The sequence below is a fragment of the Bidens hawaiensis genome, unplaced genomic scaffold, assembly GCF_021521415.1.
Source record: "Bidens hawaiensis isolate Kalapana, Puna unplaced genomic scaffold, B.hawaiensis_p1.1 tig00051552_1, whole genome shotgun sequence".
NCBI lineage: Eukaryota > Viridiplantae > Streptophyta > Magnoliopsida > Asterales > Asteraceae > Bidens > Bidens hawaiensis.
Window position 1 is genome coordinate 97,955 of NW_027499256.1, and position 14,834 is coordinate 112,788.

General features: G+C 40.2%; 1 protein-coding gene across 1 annotated transcript; it reads right to left on the minus strand.

Annotated features, from left to right (window-relative positions):
* Window positions 1-9,087: 9,087 nt before the first annotated feature.
* On the minus strand, window positions 9,088-13,963 carry LOC143599138 (vacuolar-sorting receptor 1-like). Its single transcript, XM_077077171.1, has 12 exons — window positions 13,672-13,963; window positions 12,369-13,061; window positions 12,197-12,285; window positions 12,043-12,112; window positions 11,839-11,922; window positions 11,681-11,757; window positions 11,520-11,601; window positions 11,189-11,271; window positions 10,240-10,306; window positions 10,033-10,161; window positions 9,843-9,949; window positions 9,088-9,257 (listed from the first exon to the last, which is right to left on the minus strand). Exons 1-12 carry the CDS (start codon window positions 13,961-13,963, stop codon window positions 9,159-9,161), a joined length of 1,872 nt encoding a protein of 623 aa, XP_076933286.1. The 3' UTR covers window positions 9,088-9,158.
* Between the last annotated feature and the right edge of the window lie 871 nt (window positions 13,964-14,834).

The following is a 14,834-nucleotide window of genomic DNA, read 5'->3' on the forward strand; positions in this document are numbered from 1 at the left end:
CTGCCTGGCTAGTAGTGGCTCTTTGGCGGGTAAGACCTGCAGTTGAGTCCACAACTTTGTTAGCATCAGCTAAGAAACTTCCTTCACAGAGTGACGACTCTTCGCTGGAGGAAAAGAGTATAACCACTCCGCTGGAAGTAATAGCAGTCACAGGTCGAGGTTTTAAGATGCCCTCACCTTTCTGGATGCAATCTTTAACGTATGCCTCACCTTTGGCGTACATCGCCTCGGAAACTATGGGTTCCGGGCAAAACGCGATGGGAAACACAAAATTGGAACGGATGCGCTCAAGAAAAGGCACATCCCTTTCATGAATTGGGCGGCGCACCATCATTCCCCCCTCATGATCTAACAAGGTGCTAAAGGCGGAACCCTCACCTGCATAAATAATGATAACAGTCAGAAATCTGAGGAATGTTAAAACAAGAGAAGGAATACTCCCAAAACTTACTCTTGTCAGACTGTTCCTAGTACGGTTCCAACGAGGGAAAAGGCCATAGACGGCTCATCTTTGCACTCACCATTGCCCCTTCGTGGATTGGGCGCATGGGAGTTGGAGTAGCAGTTAAGGCTTTAAACCAGGAAAGCCCCTCGTGGGCGGAAGCCGGAACCACTGGCATGGTCTCTTCCGCCTTCCGACGGGTCATCGGGAACGGAATAACTTCCTCCCGGATCCAGAAAAACTTAGGCTTCCAGCCATGAAGGATTCGGATCCATTCCGTGCCTATGGCATTCTTCCCAGTGGAAGCAAAGCTATACCATCCATCGCGGAAGGTCATCTTGTAGAATACGGAAAACATGCCAACAGATGGTTCGAAATTTCGAACTTGGCAACAAAATTCGAAGTGTCGAATTCGTAACATCCCAAAAGGATGAACCTGGGAGATATGAATCCCATAGGTTGTCAAAACCGACTAGAAGAAGTTCGTCACTGGAATTCGGAAATTTCCAGTCGTGAAGTGATCCACATATAAAGCTATCTTTTTCGGTGGTGGACTGGTGGCAACAGAATCATCTGCCAGACGTTCTGGCTCCCATTCCGGTGCCAGACCATACACATTAACGACATCGTCAAAATCTTTGTCTTTAAGATTTACAACGACATCGTGAATAGTAGGAGTACCTTTCTTTTCTCCAGCCATCTGATAAGAAGAAGAAGGAAATCTCAGAAAAGCTCTTATGCTTAGAGTGTTTGGAAGAAGAAGAGTTTTGAGAGTAATAAGGGTTGAATGAAATCACAACTGCTATATTTATATTCATCGCAATTAATGCGATTGATGGGGTGCCAGAAGAGAGAGAATCCGCGGACCGCCAGATGATTGACACGTCAGGCGGGAGACTCAAGAAACTGCAGACAGACTGTCAAAGACGTCATACACGTCTTATCAGTTGTTCCCAGAAATTTCTCTCTCCGCCACGTCATACAAGTTATCCGACTTTCAAAATTCAAAAATATATTCTAAAGATATTTTCTTTAAAACAGTTGGACATTTACAAAAGACAAAAAGCTCTTTCTCATTAACTATTCAAAAGGAAATATTACAAATACAGAAAGAAAAATTACAAGTCACAACATCTAGACCTATTCTAAGGGTTCAAGGTTGTTTTGTCTTCCGGATCCTTCAATGACGTGTCTTTCGAAGAGTCATCTTCAGACTCCTCGCTCAAATAGATCTTTAACTGTTGCACACCGCCATGAGTGGAAGAAAATTCCGGAAGCATGTCCTGAAGCGGGAAGCGTAGACCATCGTGTTCCTCAACCCATATCCTCCGCTCCTGTTTGACGTCAAGGCCGTGAAGAGGATGATCTTTGAATGAACGGTTACTTTGAGCATAATTCATCCCTTCATGAAAGCCTATCACACGTCCAAGTGAAGAAGAAGCAGCCATTACATTAGCAAAGCTGTCAGTAAGCTCCTTGCTTCCCTTGATATGGCGGACGACCTCTCAGGATAAAAATACAAAGTTTTCAGTATCAGAAATAAGAAGTAAGCAATGAACACTTAAAGAGTAAAGAGCTTACAGCATCAACCCCTCGGGTAAGGAACCACTAACGGTCCTGTTCAGCGCGTTCGGCTCGCACTTGACGCGCCCGAGATTCCGCGGACATTTTCTCATGAGCTTGTAGGAGGGAGTCATAAGCAGCTTGAACTTCAACAACACTTTTGTTTTTAAGCTTAGTTTGCTCCCCTTGTTGCTTTAGCTCCGCCTCAAGCTCTTGGATTCGAGTGCCTTGAAGGGTCACTTGATTTTCCAAGGCCGAGTTTGTTTCCTGAACCCGGGCCAAGTCATCCCTTTCTTTTTGAGTCTTTGCTCGAGCAGCCTCAAGAAGAGAATTTTGCTTTTCACAAGCTTCCTTCCATCGGCGGGCAGATTCAACTTTGCGATCTTGCTCACTTTTGAGGGAGTTCTCCGCGTCGGCGTGCTTCCATCTAGCAGTATGGGCCGCAACACGATGCTCATCAGCCTCCTTCTTTGCAGCCTCAGCGGCTCGACGAGCTTCTCCCACCTTCCCGCCTAAAGTGCGCCACTCACATAAAATCTCCTGGCTACCGGCTAAGGCATTAGCCAGATGATAAGCTACATTCGTATGAAGATCGTGGCGGGAGAGGTCACGTTGATACGCCATCTCAGCAGGTGGCGCGCAATGCTTCATAAAACTCATACAGACCCCGGGGTCAGTGAACCGGGATCCATTAGTAATGTCCCAAGGAGGGACAAACATATCATGCTTATCACCTAGGTTCGCATCCCCATAATAACGGAAACCTGATGGCTCGATACGAACCGGGAAAGAAGACGGATGTTGTGGAGGAGGAGTCTCATTGCTCCTAAAACCCCCCGCATCCACAGACGGGTCATCACTCTGAAAACCTGTACCACCCCCAGCCTGGAAAAGATAGTCAAAACAATTATCAGTCCCAGACTGGTTGTTTGGGTCTTCCGCCGAAGTATCAACTAGAGGAGTCGGCACCCTCTCTTTTATAATGGTCTCAGTCGGAGGAGAGGTAGGTTGGTCTTCCACGTTAATATTATTTGGAGGAGTAGAAGAACGGTTTTCTACTTCCCTTTCTGGAAGAGGAGAAGGTTGCCTTTCCATTTGAGGAGTTGGAGTATGCCACCTCTCATACACGTCTTCCGGTAAGATTAGTGGATCTGCGCAAAAGTTACACTTAGCTAACAGCCCAAAATGGTAAAAAAACCCCAAGGGTAATACATACCTTCTACCGTGTCAATGCGATCAGCAAGACTGTACTGTGGCTTCTTGGGACGATGGGTCTTTCGTTTCTTCTTTGAAGGTCCCGCCTCAGCATCCGCAGTCTTGGTGCCCGCTTGACTTGCTTGAAAAGCCAAAAAAGCTCTCTTCCTCTCCAATTCTGCCAATAAATGGGAGACAGAAGAAGATTCAGGTGCATCATCATCAGACCCCCTCTCTTCTTGAGAGGTGGAAAAATTAGAGGCATTGCCATCATCATCACTCGATAATAAAGTGGCGATCGTCCCATCAAGAGTAATAGCATTAAGCGGATGAGGGTTTAGAACGTACGCACCTGTCTTAAAGGGGGCGTCTGAGACAATAGGCTCAGCTCGCACCTTCTTCGGAAAAAGGAAACGAGACTTGGTTGTCTCAAGAATAGGTTGGTCCCCGGCATCCCGGATGCTATGTCGGACACAACCTCTATCCTCAAAAAGAGCATTGAGCATAGAACTTCGACGTGAAAAGATAAGAATTTAATCATGAAAAACTTCAAAGAAAAAGAAAGAACAGTAGGGGTAACTTACGTTCATATAGGTCAACGAAGATGGGCTCCATAAACTCCGAGGCCCATAAACGGCTCATGCCTGCCCACACCAAGGCTTCCTCAGGGAGTGCCCACATCGGCCTTGGTTCCGCCATTAGAATGCGGAACCAATCACGCCCTTCATGGGCAGCGGTAACAACGTCCGGAAGACGAGAAATAACCGGACGACGGACCATGGCAATAGGTACCACGTCCTCAGAAATCCAAAAAAAATTACTGCGCCAATCGGTTGACACCTTTTCAACCTCGTATCCAATACTTCAGTCGGGAAATCCTTGACAAGTATACCAACCATCACGGAGGGCAAGACGGTAGAAAACCGGAAAACGATCAACATGAGGTACCAGGTCACGCGCTATGCATACAAATTCGTAATGGCGAATTCGCATTACAGTACGTGGGTATAACTGGGATAAATAAATCCCGTAGGCAGTTAATACTTTCACAAAGAATTTCGTCAAGGGAAGACGAAAATTTCCACTGGTAAAATAATCGGCATAAATAGCCATTTTACCAGGGGGAGACAAACTGGCTATAGAGCCCGGAGAAGGAAACTCCGGCTCCCACTCCGGTGGAATGCCATACGTCTCTAATAGTCTCTCGTATTCCGAGTAGTCCCATGAAATTTCTACCTCGTCAACTTCGGTCTGAACGTTCGACATTGCAGAAGAATTCGGTAAAAGGATATAAGAAAAAATTCAAAGTTCTATTAGAAAGAAAACCAAAGAAGTTAGTTAGAGAAAGAAGGCGATAAAACTTCAATTAGAAGATTTCCCTTCCTTTTATACCCATCGCAATTAATGCGATGGGATATGAACAGTGGAGAGAGAAACTCATCGCCTAATCACAAATCTCCACGTCATGCGGGAAATTCGAAAAAGAGAAAAGCAGCGCAGTCGGGTACAGTGACAGCCGGCATAAAAGTCCCATCATCTGTTCACGCGCCCGCGAGTGGTCAACTTGTCCTTTTTCATGATTATCTATATCAACAGAAGATATTTTCTACCTAACTTCGAAATTCAAAAAACCCCAAAATACATTAAGTCCATAATTTCACCCGCATAAAGACTTCACACGGAAGAAACACTGGACTGGGGGGACTTATAGAGGTAGGGTACCAAAAAGACCCAAATACCCTTAAGTACCACCCGCAGGTCATTGAGGAACCTCTCATGTATCACCCGCGGGACATTCGGATCACCCGCATATCATGGGAGAGGAAGAACATCCTCGTACCACACGCGGAAGCATCCTGGCACCCTCATAAGTCATCAGCGGGACAAGACATCTGTCCGCCAGTATGACCGGAGGGCAATGCCAACTAGACAGCTGTCAATAACTAACTACACTATAGAAGAACGTCCACGATTGTTACTTGAGGAGTACGTGACTTGCCCACAAATGAAAGAAGGACATCTGGCCAGTTTGTTATAACCGTGCACATGGCCAGGGTGCAATTCGTCCTATCATTAGGTGACGCGTGTCCAGGGGCGTGTAGCTCAACCTATCATAAGAGGACACGCGTCCAGGCAGTTATCAAGATCTTCTAGAGAGGACAGCTGGCCCAATCACCTTCCTACCTCCTTCGGTTATAAATATCTTGTCAACCTGCATGAGGTATTCATCGACACCCACTCACTCATATTCTGACTACACTTAGTCTACTTTACTTCAGCACTTTCTTCACTACGAACGTTACTGATTCTCACGCCGGAGGGTGGTTACAGGAAGACCCCCCACTTTGTCCTTCCTGTAACGAGACTCACGGTGTCTGTTTTGCAGGTTCCGGTCATTGGACTTTGGGAAGTTGTGCTCATAGTGTGTTAGTAGTTATCGTATCATACCCTGTGGACTCATTGGATCCAGGACCCGTAACAGAGGATTGGATCCGTGTTTCTTCAATACATAAGAGATATGTCTTGAATCTTCTTTAAACCCAATAAAAACATTTTATAAATTTTGAATCAACATTAACCTGAATGACAAGCAGTACTAAGACACAACACGTACAGTTTTAGGTTGGTTTAGTTATGTATTACAGGTTTTCTTTCTTATACATTATATTATTTATATTTAGGTTGATTAGGTTCACCTGGGGATGTTGTAGTTATCATTTGCTACCTACAATGAATCAAGTCGATTCATGTTATGTTTAATCTCTAACGGGCCAACTCAGTAAAGTGCAAAATCCTTATTGAAGTTCAAGTAGGGGATCAACTCGTCTCATGTATAACATATTGAAGGAAAATGTCTTCTCTATATTTTCAGAACATATTTTTCTTCTTCTAATATTAATTTGACCCAAAAAGGTCTAACGTCTTCAGCATATACTAATAATCTTTCTTCTAATTCTGTTGGGGGTGTTTGGGTAACAGCTTATTTAAGGAGGTTTTTAATTGACTTACTGGATTCAAATCTGGACATAATTGCCCCTGCTTATAAAAAATATTATTCATTTATTTGTTAACATTATTTTGTGCATTCCTTCTTTATTATAGGCACAAATAAAAGTTAATACAAATCCAAAATTATCAAATAATTAACTATGACAGTGAAATTAGTTGAGTTACAGGAGTCCGATGATGACTGATGAGTGAGTTAATACAAGCGACCTATCTTTACATTGAACATTTGTACGAGCCGTGAAGCTTGAACCAAATAGGCTCGAGTTTGGGTATGTTAATCTTCGGTGAGGAAGTTCTAATTTATTTTTAAACTTTAAAATTAATTTAACTGTAACATAAGATTAATAGATAATAAAGTACCTACCTGTTCAACAAATATTTCATTTTACATATTGTAAGGCCCCGTTACCGGAAGCCCTACTTTCGCGTCGGATTTACTCATAAACACAGTTCTTCAAATCAGAGTTTATTAAAACTTTTCGCGGAATATAAAACATCAATCATTTGTTACAAATCATTCAATCTTTTCTTTGATACCATAACACAAAACTTTATATTTAAAACATCTTTACTTCTTTCTTCAGATGCCAGCCGTTCAATCCATGCCGTGTGTCATCCTCATGCTAACTCTATAATCAGCTCACCTGCGTGCATACTAAAAGTCAGCTACGCTGAGTGAGTTCTAGTTAATCAAGCAACTTATCATACAACCACTTCATACAATATATATATACGTATCCGAAGACACATAGCCCACTGTCTAACATGCCACTGTTTAACCACTTAATTACCCCTACAGCTTAGCCACTTAATTACAAAGGCACGTATAGGCTTTCCCTATCACGCACCCACGCTATGCCACTTAATAACGAAGGCACGTATAGGCTTTCCCTATCACGCACTCACGCTATGCCACTTAATAACGAAGGCACGTATAGGCTTTCCCTATCCCGCACTCACGCTATGCCACTTAATAACGAAGGCACGTATAGGCTTTCCCTATCACGCACTCACGCTATGCCACTTAATAACGAAGGCACGTATAGGCTTTCCCTATCACGCACTCACGCTATGCCACTAACACCCTTACTAGACTCCTGCTACCTCTAACACACTCTACCTCAACCTGCCTTGGTCACACTCATATTAGTTTAGTATTTACGTAGTGAACAAGTCACATCACATCATTCATACACACTATCAACCACTTGGCAATCGCTATCCTTGGCGATACGTGCAATATCCGAAGATCGTTCACGTACCGACAAGCATTATAAATATATACCTCATATAACATCTATAGCATACACTTACCACTTAAAGTAAGTGGATTCACACTTCACATCGAGTATGCACACAGCCCCGAAAACATAACAAGGAAATGGGGCTAGAAACTCACCTGAATACGGTTACGTTCTCCGTTGATTGTAATTCCTTTCTTTAACTGGGCTCGGCTAACTGTATAATATTTACACATATCAATTAACTACTACTACTCGTTTTCGATAACTGCCTTAACACATTTTCCATTAGGTTTTTAATTCATTTTATAAACGAACTTCGCTTCAGGCGAAGTTAAACCTTAGGCGAACTCGGAAACAACTTGGTTCTGGCTTGATTCGATCGAATAGGAACACGTTCGATCGAATAGGAACACGTTCGATCGAATAGGAACACGTTCGATCAAACAGGAATACGTTCGATCGAATAGGAACACGTTCGATCGAATACAACACTCATTCGATCGAATACAACACTCATTCGATCGAATGAGTTGGAGACTATTCGGTTGCTTCCCTATTCGGTCGACTGGACTTGTTCGATCTACGCATTCGATCGAATGGACTGATTCGATCGACTGGTTCGATCGAATGAGTCTGATTCGACTCCTTCAAGCTGGGCGACGGAGAAACCCACGGGTTTTCCAGATTTTCCAGATTTTTGACCCAAAATCGAAGTTTTTGACATGGAAATGCTCGGGATTGAAAGGGCTATCGATTCCTTGTACTTTTAAACACAAAAGCTTGCATTTTGACATCAAAACAAGGCGGTTTTTGACCCGAAAACTCAAGTTACGAAAATAGGGAGTTTTTGCTCGATTTGAGCTCGAAAATGGTTATGAAAACGGATGATTTTCGAGAGGGACTTACCAAAAACGATTAGGAACTAGATTGTGGACTCGGATTTGTGATTTGAGAACTTTCTCTCTCTAGCTTCTCTCTCTAGAAATGAGAGTGTTTGGGTGGGTGTAAGTGAAGGAAGATGGTGAAAATGGTGGAAGTGTCAAGAACTTTCGTTTATATACTACGGGTTTGGTTAGGCTCGGGTTGGCTTCCTACGGGTCGAGACAGGCCGAGTTCATAAAATAACTAAGCCCAAGACCCGTTCCTTACTCGACATTAAATAACTAAAACGTGAAATTACTAAACATAACTTTCTTTTATTTATCAATATAAAAATTTCGGGATGTTACACATATGTTATTTAGTTTTCTAAAAGCACCACTTGATTTTATTTAACAAACTTTGTAAATTCATCAACTATGGTTTGGATATTGTTTTTTTCCATCTTAGTTAGGCAACGCATTATTGTTGTTTTATATAAAAGAAAAACTCGCCTAAACTGTTTCTGGCATAAGGAGGATTCTATTTTGGTACCACTACCAACTACAGTATAAAATTAGTTTCTAAAATATCCAAACATGTACTTAGTTTACTTTATATGAACTATAAAAACAAATACTAAACTTGTAGCATCATCATCCACAAAGATTAAAATGGTTTTTATTATGGCATGCTAACATAAATAAACAACCTCAATAACACAAATCTTTTAAGTCAACTCGAAAAACAAGACCGTCACTGAAGCATATACATAGAAACAAAATGCGACCCGTTAATCAAATAAAGGTCGGTGGTCATCGGTATATAAACCCGTCTGTATCTTGCTGCTACACATTTCCACGAGTCCCATGAACTTCAATCTCTGACTGGTTGTCCAAGGGCATGTACTGTGCCATGATAGCCCGGATCTCGGAATCCATGTATCTCTGGACATCATAAATCATTAAAAATTCAAAATGAGTGTTAGGTGGCAAGATGAGCACCATTTATTTGTCCAATTTTTTTACTTCCATGTCCTTGAATAGAATAATCTAGGAGGTTTGTTAATATAAGCATTACACAAGGGTGTCAATCATATCGGGTTGGCGGGTTGAGTTGTTCAACCCTGAGCACAACCTATATTTTTATTCATGTAAATAACATCAACCCTAACCCACACACACTTAAAATTGTGTCACCCGTACACAACATGTTTAACTCATTTATCTAAATGTGTCAAAAACAGATTGGGGAGTAATACTCAAGTTGTGAATTTGTTAATCAGGTTGGTGGTTTGTAAGAACATGTGTTTAAGGGCAATAAACGGGTTAGTAGGTCGACTTGTTTGATTGAACAGGTTTGTGGGTCGACCTGTTTAACTAAACGGGTTACATATGCCAACGCAAAACATGATCATTTCGTGTCGTGTTGGAATATGCCACTGAAAAGTCTATTTGGCCCATTTAAGATTAAAATAACCCAAATCAACCCGCTATCAAGTAAACGGGTCGATTATAGGAATAGTTGCTTACCCGGACCCTGTACTTATAGAATGCATATCCCGCGGCTCCACTAACTGCCAAACCGAGAATAACGACCCACACAAATCCCCAACTGACTTCGGATCTACCATCTTTACCTATAAGGAAATTAATGTATGAATACAACATTGTATATCTAATATTACTTAAAATTTGAAGATTAGAAATATAGAAAACTTACTTATACAGGTGTCATGTTCTCGCATGTAGAGCAAATTACCAGTGCAGCTACACTCATAACTGCCCCATGTATTCTTGCATTTGCACTGGGGACACTGACACGCAGTCTTCTCTTTGCATTCATCAATATCTGAAATGTTGACCCACCCGTTAGAATACAGACATGCATATGTAATTGTTATGTGTTTTAGTAGAGAGATGAAATGACCTTCACAACTGTTGACTCCGTCTCCTTTAAACCCTGGTGGACACTTGCAACCTTTTGTATGGTCATCCTAGAAGATTAAAAAAAGTTGTTAAAACTTAAAACCATAGTGAAGTTTTATTACAAGAAAAAAAGGTGAACAAACATGTCTACAGATAAGTATATACGTCTCTCTGAGCGTGTATATATAGATATGCATACATATATAGGGTGAGGTATTGAGGTTCATTACAAAAAAATAAGTTATTGCAAGAACAAAAAGAAGAAACCTGAATCCTTTTAACCTTTTATCAATACTTCATATTAAAAAAAAATGTTCTTGCATACAAATGAGCATGTTATGTACATAAATAACCATTAAACTAATTTGTTCATACGTTTGTTTTAAATTTTAAACGTTTACCTGTACATGCGTAGATAATATAACCTAGTGTATGCTCTATAAATGAATGAAATTTGTTCATATTGTTTTATAAATTTCAAGAGAGATGTATAAACTTCGCATAGGAACCACTTTCTTATATTTTTAAAACACTTTAAAGATCGAAAAAAATGAAAGATTTATTTTGTTCTTCTCACAAAAAACAGTGTTCTGCCTTGAAACCTCCCTTACATATATAATACAAGAACATGTGTATGCAACTACGCATGTGTATGCACACATACACACACACAACATTCATTCATTTATTTTTTTATTTATCTATGATTCTAATGACTATTAAAATACATCACCGTTACATGAATATGCTTGAATTTATATATATGCATATGTGTGGAGATTAATTTGTGTTCATATACTGTAAACATCTACACACGTGTAGATTCACTATAATTCTATGATCTCCCTCCTCAGACCCTACCATAGCTTTGCTATTGGTGGGATTTACCGAGTACGAAGATGATGATATATATATATATATATATAGAGAGAGAGAGAGAGAGCACTAACAATACAAGCAGAGTAGGTCCTGCCCAGTTTGGTGTCTGTCCAACAACCTCCATTGTTAACTTCACAGCGTAGTGCTCCAGAAGCTGCAAGATATCGAATGAGAAAACATCAATATTTGGTTGTATACGCTATAGCTAAGGGAATGTTTGAATTTGCTAACTGCATTAGCATATCAATATCGAAATAATTAGTATTTTATGTTTGGACGACGAACATATTATGCTCCTCTGATTATCCATCAAATAATCATTTTTGATATTGATTATTCAGTTATTACATAATAACTTCCAAAAATAATTGTAATAGACACAATGATTACAAAAAAGTATACCTTCACAGTGTTTATAACCATCACCGGCAAACTTTACACCCTGCACAATTGGGCATTCACAAACTCTCCCTCTAAAAGTATCCTATAACACAAACATTATATTAGTTTAAATACCCGTCACAATAAAACAAAAATATTAAACTGAAGGCACATAATAGTACCCTGCATGCAGTAATATTAACAGCTTTATCCATCCAACACCCACCATTGTTATCCAAACACTCGTTTGTTTGTATATCTGTAAATAACAGAATCAAAACTATATTAACAAAAAAAACCTTTGTTAATTATTATTGCCAGCCAATAGTAGGGTACTGACCATCAGTCAAACATACAGCTGGTTCAGTAGTCTCTTCAAATCCAGAGCAAATAGCCTTCAAAACCGCTTGTTTTGCAAGCTTACCTGAAACAACTCAAACAAACTATGATAAACATCTGGTTAAAAGACCCTTTTGCCCCCTCCCAAACACACACGCACACACGTCATATATACGGTTTCAGACAATATAACAATATAACATACCTCTATACTGTCTGTTGTTTATGACAAGAGTTGGCAGTATTGTTACATCACCACGTGTACCTTTGCCTATCTGCACAATTACATAAATGCCCACCATCAGATATTAAAGCTACGAAATCAACCTCAATATGTTACAAATCATTCACATAGATACCTGTGTTTCTTGCTCGGCCTTGAGGACCGCGTTCTCCTTATCCGCTTCCGTGTCACCAACACACTCATCAATCTTCTTCAAATCAACACCTGAACAATCATTTTACTCAGAAAAGTTAAATATTATCATAATAACATAATCATATTACTAATCCTTTGTTTAAAAAACTCACCAAGGGACTTATTAACTTCATCTGCGCACTCTTTATTGTACTTCTTATCCTTCATCGGGCACCGAATCGAAAAATCCGTCACATAATCCCACCAAAGCCACGGTTTTCCGGTCTCATTCGCCACCTTATAGAAACACGCCTGCCTTAAATTCTGAACCACAACATCTTTCCCATCATACCCTTTACTAAAATCGTTCTCGGGATCCGGAGCACAATATCTCCCATGATTAATACACTGAGACTTACACTGTTTGCTCAACGTGAACGCCTCGGGACAATACCAAGTAATATAATGAGGTGTAAACTGAGTGTACCCTTTTTTTTCAAGTATTTGAGCCGCCCCTTTAAACTCTTTAACAAAATTTATTTGGCTATCGCACTTGGGCCCGCACTCATCGTTGCTGTTGGTCCAAAACTCGTACTCGACACGCTCATCGGGGTGAGGTAGAGCTTCGGTCCAGTCGAGTTTTATATTGACCATTTCGCCCTTGTTTAGAGCCTTCTTTATTGAATCACTGAGGGCTTTGCTGATGAGTGCAGATGGGATGGTGATGTTTTGTAAGTAATCTGCAGGCGCGTTATCCGCTTCGGGCATGTCCATGGTGATTAACGGCTCAGGTCTGTCATCTGCAACTAGAATGGCCGCAGCTCCCGCGTTCTGCGCGTTCCATGCCTTTAACGTGAAATAGCAATCTGCCATAACAATATATTAGTCTACTTAAATTGGTACCATTAATTCGATTCGGTTATGGGGGGTAACCATAACCATAACTGAGCTTTGGTTATGAAAGATTGCTTAACCAAAACCATAACTGAATGATCGTTGACCGTCGGTTTCGGTTAATTGCCCAATGTATTTTTTTTAATCTTTTTTTCTTTGTTCTGGTTGAAAATGGTTCGGTTATGGAGTTCTAGACTCAATTATTAAGTGTCAAAGCTGATATACGCATGTTCCAAGCTCGGTTATAGGTAATTGCAGCATTAGCGAAAATGTTCGAGCGTAGACGTGGAGGTCTAAAAGATAGTATAGATTTGGAAAATCATAACCATACAAGGTTCGGTTTTGGTTAAAGTCAGTTAAGGAAGACATACTGACTGTAACCATAATCGAATGGTCAGTTAACCAATTCACTAAGCCATAACTAATCGGTTTTGTCAGTTATGGGAAATTTCTGTTTTCGGTCATGGGTCGGTTTTTGCTCACAAGAAACTACTTTTAGCAATAAAAAGCTGGAATCAATAACAGCTTCCTTCAATTGAACATATCAATCATAAAACCTCAAATCAAGAAAGAAACCCTTACCGCCACGATCAAGGAGCACGAAAAGCGGGAGACCGCCAGCAGTTTCTGACTTGAAAGAGGAATCAAAGCGCTGGCACGCCTTCTGATTGGACTTGGGGTACCTGACCACACCAGTCAATGTTCCACCATACTGAGGCACACCAAAATTACCAATAGCACATTCATACACATCTTTCAAATGATCAGGTGACGTCACCCTCAGGCTATTCTTCTCCACCACAAATCTACCAAAGCATGACTCTTGAATCAAAAACAAAGAGCAGACAAAGATCAAAAGCCCTAATTTCCCCATGGTCAGGTCAAATCAAACCAATAGAAGTTGACCCAGATCAGGAAACCAAATTGAAACCCTAGATGATAATTAATATCGATTGAATCCAAGGGGTTTGACTTGCAATTGGTGAACTGGTATCGACACAGAGAGAGATAATATTATTAATATTATTTATACGTGTGTAGCGTAGGAGTAGGTGTTAGATTGGAGGATATATACAGCACTTAAGCTGAATTTAGAACAAGTGTTGTGTTGCACACATAATAAACAAGATGATGATGATGATGCTGCAGGAATAATAATATTATTATGTGACAAAAAAAGCTTCAAGAGAGAGAACAAGAGTGAATTGGAAGTATTCTAGAATTATTATTTATAAATTCTAAACTGGCTGGCTGCTTCTTCAACTCTTTCTTTGTTCAATTCATTATTATTTATTTATTAATTAATTGGTTAATTAACCTGCAAGTAAACTTTGGATCTTTCCTTAGCTCCAAATCTTATATAAACTTCAAATTGGAAAAAAGTATATACATTTTTTTTTTAGTAAATTTATAATATACATGTGTTAATAAAATAAAGATTCGCGGTGACTTTCCTTCTCAAAGGTCCTAAGTTCAAGTCTCTTCTTTTGACGTAATTATTTTGGGTTAAGCCATGTGATTTCTTAGTTGTGGGTTTTTTTTATGGGTGGATGGATTGGTTATCACGTTCTGTTTTTCTGACGAAAGGGTGATCCTAAGTGTACCGTCCGAACACTTTATTATGTTATTTCATTATGTTTAATTTTGTAAAAAATAGCGGCATGTGATGAATGATTGTTAGTGCTAAAAAAATCATAGGAACAGGACAAACATGCTCTAGGCACGTTTAAAATGAAACTTAAAAT

What these genes read in the sequence shown, in the direction of transcription:
- LOC143599138 (XM_077077171.1), bottom strand. Translation starts at nt 13,963, where the DNA reads ATGGGGAAATTAGGGCTTTTGATCTTTGTCTGCTCTTTGTTTTTGATT. An exon ending in AAACAACAGACAGTATAGAG is followed by an intron (nt 11,923 to 12,042) that starts GTATGTTATATT and finishes GAGTTGTTTCAG; the next exon opens with GTAAGCTTGCAAAACAAGCG. An exon ending in TTAATATTACTGCATGCAGG is followed by an intron (nt 11,602 to 11,680) that starts GTACTATTATGT and finishes TTTGTGTTATAG; the next exon opens with GATACTTTTAGAGGGAGAGT.